A 7,844-nucleotide genomic window follows, 5' to 3' on the forward strand; every position below is an offset into this window, starting at 1 on the left:
AGCAGCTTTTAATCTGTTTAACCAGATGTCCCATTTGCCAGATGAAGTCATGTGTTGAGCCGACTCTTGAGATCCTATGTTTCAAATGTGCTGCTTCTCGTCATCCCTGTGCCGCCTTAAGAATCTAAAACAAACCCCGCAGCTCGAATGCTTTGTACCTGGAACTTTGCAAACAAGAGGCCATTTTATTCTGCAGACCTTGTTTTTTTTTTTTGATTTTTTTTGCATTAACTTATTTGATTCAAAGATAAAGAATCCCCTTTCTGTGCTGCCTTCAATGCTCGAGTGAACTAGTGTTAAATCTGTTGGATCTAAGAGTTCGACAATATCGAAGTAGCTGCTGTTCTGGGACCACGGTAGCAGGAGCCAGTTCGTCCTCACACATCTGCCCAATGTAACATGTTGCACCGCAGGGTCTGCCCCCCCCCCGATTAATGTACAGGATTGAAATGCTGCCTGTTTTTAAGTTTGAAACCGACATTATTGTAAAGGTTCTGTCTAAACTTGTATCCTGCTGTTTGTATGTATTCTTTTAACCATACTTATTAAATTGGTATTCACAATAAAACCAGGCCAAATGTACAGGAAATTTATCGCCTTGTTTTCTTGATTCTAGAGATACTTTTACAGATAAAGTGAAATACAGTGTTTATTTAGTGATGTTCAACACTGCATTTTTTTTTTTTTTCAATCCACATCTTATTATACGCTTATTGTACGCTGAGGTCCTACGTGAAATTTACATTATTTCACATGAAATCCACGTTTCCACTTTCATGTGTAATCAATGTTTGGAATATTAAAGCTATGTCCCAAATCCATACTAATTCTATACGGTATATACCTCTTGATATATAATTTCCTGTTTTACCACATAATGTACAATAAATCGACACTTTAACATTTAATACGAATAGAATTACTAACATAAAACACTATGATGTTAGTAAAAAGCTTAACCTTCACAGAGAAATCGAAAGGGTTAGTTTTTCCTGTTATGTAATGCATGATATTGATGATCAGGATAAATGTCTTGTTTCTTAATTTGAAAGGCTGATGTTATTTCCTCAGTGAAGGTTATGGTTTTAAACTGTACGAGCAGAGAATCACAAACACTTGATAAAAGGCCAACATTTAACAAATCGGAGGTGGATCAATCATGTGTTACATCCTCACTGTACTTGCACTGTGCAGCATTATCGAAATACTGTGTACAAACCTCTTATATTGCTGTTGATGCCATTTATAGTGCGATAATTATTGATCTTGTCTTATTTCCCACATCAACACCTCATTATTCTTTTTGTCACATAACTAGTATGAGCACATCACATATTTCGAACCTAGTGCGTAATTTATGATGTATAATCAAAACTGTCCTGTACAGCCCATCTAATAATCAATAATCAAACTGTCACTGCTGAATGAACCTTGATGTTAAGCCCTTGTTTAGAACCAGTTCATATTATGGGCTGAGGCACTGTTTGATTTTAAACCAAATGTCCAGGAGGTTTAAAATGTGTCCTTTGCTTTGCCACTAGATGGAGATCAGTGTACATGAGAGTGAACAAGTCCCGATAGAAGACATTTTTAAAGAGCAAAAGCAGTTTTGATTTGCCGCTCCTGAATATTTTCAAAATCATGAGGGATTGTGAACTTTGATGCAAGCGTAACACCAGCTCAGGACATTTAATATTAACATAATCATTTTTATTTTAATATAATTTTACTGATTGAAAAATCACGCTGTTAAAATGGACCATGTGTCCAGATCAGCATCAGACTCGATGTTATTGTCTCCCTCGTTATTATGGGATGGGAGTGCTCTTCTTTGTGAGCCCATAAAAAGGTGAGCATGACCACCTCATTACCTCAGCAATAAAAGAATACAGCCCCCGGTGCAGTGTAAGCAATGTCAGTGTGCAGAGTCCAACGGCTCCACTGGCTCCTCTTGTGGGAGATGATTGTCAAAGTCTTCAGCTCCCAGTCCAGACCAGCAGCTGGTGTTCAGGGACCATGACCTCGGGGAAGACGGTCAAGCTGCTCCTCTACGAGGTGCTGCAGTTTGCAGCCCTCGTCGTGCCGATCTTTGTGCTAATGGAGAGGTTTGCCAGCCTCATACGTGACGTGAAAGGACGGGATCTGACGGCCTACTGGCTCGTGGTGGCGGTCTCTCTGGCCTATGTGACCTCTGTGACCCTGCTGGTGTGGGTCCCTCTCAAATTTGTGATTCTGAAGCGGCAAGGTTCCATCGCAGAGATCACACAGTGGTGAGTGCATGAGATGTGTGGGATAAGGTTTTACATGTAGGTGAAATAATGTATCTAGTACAACTAATTTGAGACAACATAGACCGGTTAACAAATAACAAATACAACCCAACAAAACAAAATTTGTGCCCAAGTAAAAGTTAAGGTACCACATGAACTGGTCGTCTTTAACAAAATAAGTAAGAACTTGCTTTTGAAGATAAATATAGTGTAGTAAAAAGTACAGATATTGCCTGATATATCTAGTGGGAAAAAGTGAAAAGTACTTTATGTACTTAAGTATAGTAATAAAGTAAATGTTTTGCAATAATGTAAAAGCAATTGGCTACATGTGCAGCCCTGCTCAGCTCAGTTCAGTGGTTTTACTGTGTAGTGGTGACTAATGTTAGAAAACACTATGCAGATAACTTGTAACTACAGATGACAGATAGATGACCTGAGTAAAAATGGAATCCATCAAGAAGCATACAATATATACTCAGATTTGTCAAAATTATACTTGAATATAACTGTGATTTACTGTCTGCCCACCTTTTAAACAACAATTATTCATCATATTCAGAGGATCGTCGTTCACACGTGGCCTAAAACGACCTCTGTTGTCTTTTCAGGAGACCGACGGCACTGGCGTATCTCATCCTGTGCACATTACCGTGCTTTGCTATTTTAATCGCCAGCTCCAAGGTAACGTCATCGTGACCGATCTTCCTTGTCTCTGAGCAGCACCTGTTGACGTTTTGCTCCGCCATGCTCGGACGGGGCCCTTGACAGTCCATTTGTGGCACAACTCGTGTTTATGGGCCCCGCGTGTCAGAGAACGTGTTTAGAGCACGAAAGTGACTCAGTGAGTGATGGTCGACTTGGCCCAGTGCACCACGGAGGAAAGGAAAGGCCTGTCACCAGTTTTACTCCCTAGTCCCTTGAGATTTAGTTATTGGCTGAGCCTCAGAGGATTTGCTCTGCATGTACTGAGGAGGACTTTGGCATCATCATCATCATTAAAAGAAAAAGCCAATGGGAATGTGTGGCCTGTCACAAGACTGTACTCTGACTGGGGTATTCAGTAACCTATAGTAAACATACCAGGTTTTACATTAACTTAAATTCCCCCCTAAATCTTAAAAAGACACACAAGTAATAATATGTCCTTTTTATGCTCAGACAAGCAAAGACACGAATAAGAGCATCTGACCTCAAAGACCTTTACATGTTTAATATTTCTTCATCCTGTATCGGGGCCGTTCAGCAGCGTCTTAATGTTTGTAATTATGGGATAGTAAAATTGGACAGGTTCATAAAATCCCGAATGCAGGAGCTGGAGCCAAATGTTGCAATAAAAAATTTCAATTTCGTTTCTTCCTGCTTCATCCCTCATAATTTCTAAGTGGCAGGTCAGTTCTTTCGACTATTGAATTCATATTTATTTTTCTCTGTTATCGTCAAACTGTAGGTGCAGGTGGACAGCGGACACAGACTTGACCATTTCGCAGAGTTGCCCATTTCCTTGGTGCTTTTCTCCCTCATCTGTGTGGATATCACAGAGAGGCTTCGCCCCTGCAGGCTCCTTGGACAATGTAAGATTTGAGGTTGTTGGCATTATTAAGAATTCTGAAAAGCTTCATGTTGCACGTTTTCTGTAATGACTTGGCAAAGAGAGGCCTTTTTCACAGAATGCTTTTCGGCACACCTCCTACTGGAAAGATTATCAATCTACTATAGATGATCCCATGTTGATTATTTAACTCAAACCATTTTCAACCCAGAGCTAATGTTGTTATCTTTGCCAAGGACTTATTATTTAGGGGTCTGTAATTTAGCAGGATTACGCAAAAACTACGGAACAGATTCCCACGAAACTTGGTGGAAGGATGTGGTATGTGTCAGGAAAGAACCCATGAAATCAGGGGTCAGAAACCCCAATTTTATTTCCACTTTCTTTCACTTCAAATCCCCATAAATGTCACTGGATTCAGATTTCTATTTCGATCCAAACCAATTTGCATAGATACCCCTAAGTACGCCAGATTGTCTTTCATCAAGCTCCATGAATTATTCCCTGGGAAATGTAAAAAAAACACCCCATTTCGCAATGTTTAAAAAATATTCCTCGATCTGCCCCTTTGTCCAGATCCATAACAAAATTAAATGAGTTTTTTCTTTCCTCATGTCCCATCCTTCTACAAAGTGTGTTTTTGTAATCCTGCTGACCAACAAACCAACCAACAAATGGACAAGGGTGAAAACATAACCTCTTTTGAGAGGAGGTAATTTATAAAAATGAATAACAGTGAGAAAAGAAATGTGGATCATTCACATGACGATTTAATCAGGTCGGCATCAGACTGATGAATTCACAGAAAGATTTTCATTAAAATCATTGGATGGAAAATGTCAACAGATGAATACGACCAATGATCATGACATTGGCTGAACTTTTTTCTTTTTACCATCATCGTATCATAGACAGTGTGTGTAGTATAACAGCTGGAGTTGTGTGTGCATTTTGCCATTTGCAGCCGACAGCCTGGATCCTGACTTTGACATCCACGGCCCCGTCCTCACCCACCTGGAGCAGGTGCCCACCGTATCGAGCCAGCTGCCCCCTGATGAAGGCCAGAACGGTTTGACCCCAGGCTCTCCAGGGGCCAAAAACGGCAGCACATCGGACCGATGGCGGCACTTTGCCGGCTCACCCACCCACTCAACTCCCAGCGCACGAGCACCCAGCACTGCCTACCTGTACTCCTCATCCTCACGCCACAGGTCCTACTCGGGTAACCTCGGCTTCCTGTGGAGGAGGGATGGGAGGTCGGAGGTGTTTGTGGATAGTTTCCTGTTCTGGTTGGACACTGTGGAGATGATGAGAGTAGCAGGAGAGCCCTCGATCTTCTACTCAGCCTGGGTCTTCCCTGTCTATATTATTAGCTTCCTGTCCACTCTCCGCATGGTCATCGCTCCTAACAACCCGTTATTGTCCTCTGCTGGAGTGGCTCTGCAGGACTTTCCTTTCTTCATCGTCCGGGTCGTCCTGATTGTTGTGTTTGGTTATGTGACGCCTGTGTTGTACCCGCTGAAGAATGTGCTGGTGAGCTTGACGTTTATCTACTTTACATTCTTGACCAGGCTGAGGATATTCAGGAGGCAGAGCATGTTTTGAGGAGGAGTGGCGCATTCTGTTGTCGATGACAGATTTGCTTTGATTGCGGGTGCTTGAAAAGTTGGTATATTTATGTGTTGGAAGCAGCACTGAGGGAATCATGGTGGTGGATGATGTGGAACAGCCTGTGTTGAATGGTAATGTCTGTTAATGAACTGAGAGCCCACGCATCCAAATATCCCAATGTAAAGATGATTCTGTAGTGTGTAGGTTACAGTATACAATTGGAATCCAAATGTATTTATTTATACTTAATTTTATGTTTTCCAGCTATGTTTTTAATTGTTTTTTTTATTTGTATCACATTTGTTAACATACCACAAAGAGTGATGGGGGGAACAAATATTTGTAAACAAAACATTATTGAATAAAAAAGTCTTATTTTAATTCTGGTGTAAATTTGTTTTAAATTAAATTGATTACAGCGCCACAAATCAATATTTTAACGTTAACAACAGATCTAATGCAACAAATACTAATGCAACAAATATAAACTGCTTCTCCAAGTCTCTGGGAATCAACTGGAATAAAGAAATATTTCTCTATTTAGGGATTTGAGGTTGAGTGGTAGATCTGCTGACTGCCAAAACAGCAGCGTAGGATTATTATCATTTTCATACTTTCTTTCATTCAGTGACACAGGATGAGCTGCATCTTCTTATCTGGGCAGAAATCTCCCTTCAGAGGACATTTGCTGTGACCTTTCCCTCGAAGAGGTCAAGTGATCATTAATGGTGTTTTTTCCATTACGTTCACATTCGTAAGCCCCAACAGGAGAGAGGAGGGCTCACACCAGACCTCTGACGTTGTTTATGGTAATGACGCCAACCTGATGAATCACACCGGCTCCTCTTCTCATCTGCGTTACAGAACAAAGTGTCTGTTTTTCCTCTCGTGATTTCAGATACAGTTCCTTCAGCCTGTGTTTGCCTTCTATCACAGATCCAGGAGATAAACAGATTCTCTCTGCCGTGCAGCTTTTACTTCCTTGCCTCGTCCTTGGCGGTCGCAAAATTAGCATCTCACCCTCGTCTTCAGCCTGTGGCGCAGGCAACGTGTTGGTTTATGAGTTTTTCGTGGCCGTGTAACTCACTGGGTTGTAACCTTGGCATATATATGTGTGTGTGTGAGTGTATCAACAGTGACACCACAGACAGATACTGGTGTGCAGTGTAATTGGCAGACCTCCACCATGCAGGACAAGTCTGACAGAATTATACCCTATGGAGCATTTGGTCTTTGTCTGTCTGACGGATGAGCCGGGGCTGCAGGACAAACGGTTTAACGGAATTGCCAAACCGACGACTCCTGTCTCTCCAGGAAAAAAATGGGTGAATTCGAAAAATAGCAGCAAACGTCAAACAGAAATTTATATCCTTCTTAATGTGGTAATGCATTCAGCACGGTGCGAGAGAGGAGGATTTGTTAAAGACGTTGTTAATGATAAACACGTCGAGCGACAGGGCACCAGACGATAGCTGTAATTCACAGAGAGGAACCAGAGCTGTTTTCATGTACCAGTATGTGAACTAAAATTAACTCTCCTTAATTTCCCCACAGCCATGATCAGTCTCCTCCTTAATGATTCATACTATAATCTGCAACAAAGCATTAGCACAGCCAGGGTATATTGTGGCCATTTTGCAGCTCGTCATGTTCACTGTCTGCAGAGCACTCTTTTTTTATTCTCGTGACACAGAGTGAACAACCTGAATGATCAAGTGAAGAAGCAACAGCCTCTATTCAATCTTCCTTATCTGACTCGGTAAGGTCCATGTTCAGCTATAAAAAGTGGCACAGGCCTTTTGTCATGTAGTCAAATAAACCTGTCACACTCACAAAAGCGTTGCATTAATTTATCCACTTTTATCCTCTTATTCAGCTTGTACACTACGGAAATACCTCCGCCAAACCTCAAAAGCCCCCCTATGAAACCACATTTAAATTCACTAGATCTTTAAATTGGATAAATTGAATTCTCTGAGAAATCAACAAAAATGTAAAAAAGAAAATGCCCCCTAAACCAGATCCGCACCAAAATTCTTCCCTGACCAATACTACATAATAATACTTTCTGTGGATGTTGTAACCCGAGTCATTTTTGCATAATCCTGCTACCGAACAGACAAAGAAATAAACTAACGTGGACGAAAGCATAATCACGTTCCCCACCACAACACCGTCAACTTTGTAATTAGTCTTCAACACAAAAATCAATATTGTTAATCATTCCATCCTCAGTTGCATTTCTGCATCTCTGTCTCTCTTCATTCTTGTGTTGTGCTCATTAGGGTGTTTTAAGGTTTAGTTTGACCTTCAGTTCTCCCCCATGTCTGTGTGGGTTTACTCTCCATCTTCCTCCCACTGTCCAAAGACATGCAGACTGGAGGGAGGTTAATTAGAGACTCGAGAGGAAC

At 41.2% G+C, this 7,844-nt stretch overlaps 1 protein-coding gene across 1 annotated transcript; it reads left to right on the forward strand.

The window, feature by feature from the left end:
- Positions 1 to 2,010: 2,010 nt before the first annotated feature.
- On the forward strand, positions 2,011 to 5,602 carry si:dkey-32m20.1 (transmembrane protein 236). Its single transcript, XM_034613611.1, has 4 exons — positions 2,011 to 2,270; positions 2,882 to 2,954; positions 3,721 to 3,844; positions 4,787 to 5,602. Exons 1-4 carry the CDS (start codon positions 2,017 to 2,019, stop codon positions 5,425 to 5,427), a joined length of 1,092 nt encoding a protein of 363 aa, XP_034469502.1. The 5' UTR covers positions 2,011 to 2,016; the 3' UTR covers positions 5,428 to 5,602.
- The last annotated feature ends 2,242 nt before the right edge of the window (positions 5,603 to 7,844 follow it).

The sequence above is a fragment of the Hippoglossus hippoglossus genome, chromosome 17, assembly GCF_009819705.1.
Source record: "Hippoglossus hippoglossus isolate fHipHip1 chromosome 17, fHipHip1.pri, whole genome shotgun sequence".
NCBI lineage: Eukaryota > Metazoa > Chordata > Actinopteri > Pleuronectiformes > Pleuronectidae > Hippoglossus > Hippoglossus hippoglossus.

Coding starts and splice junctions, on each gene's coding strand:
- si:dkey-32m20.1 (XM_034613611.1), top strand. CDS start 2,017: ATGACCTCGGGGAAGACGGTCAAGCTGCTCCTCTACGAGGTGCTGCAG. Junction 2,271..2,881: donor ATCGCAGAGATCACACAGTG/GTGAGTGCATGA, acceptor TTGTCTTTTCAG/GAGACCGACGGCACTGGCGT. Junction 3,845..4,786: donor CTGCAGGCTCCTTGGACAAT/GTAAGATTTGAG, acceptor TGCCATTTGCAG/CCGACAGCCTGGATCCTGAC.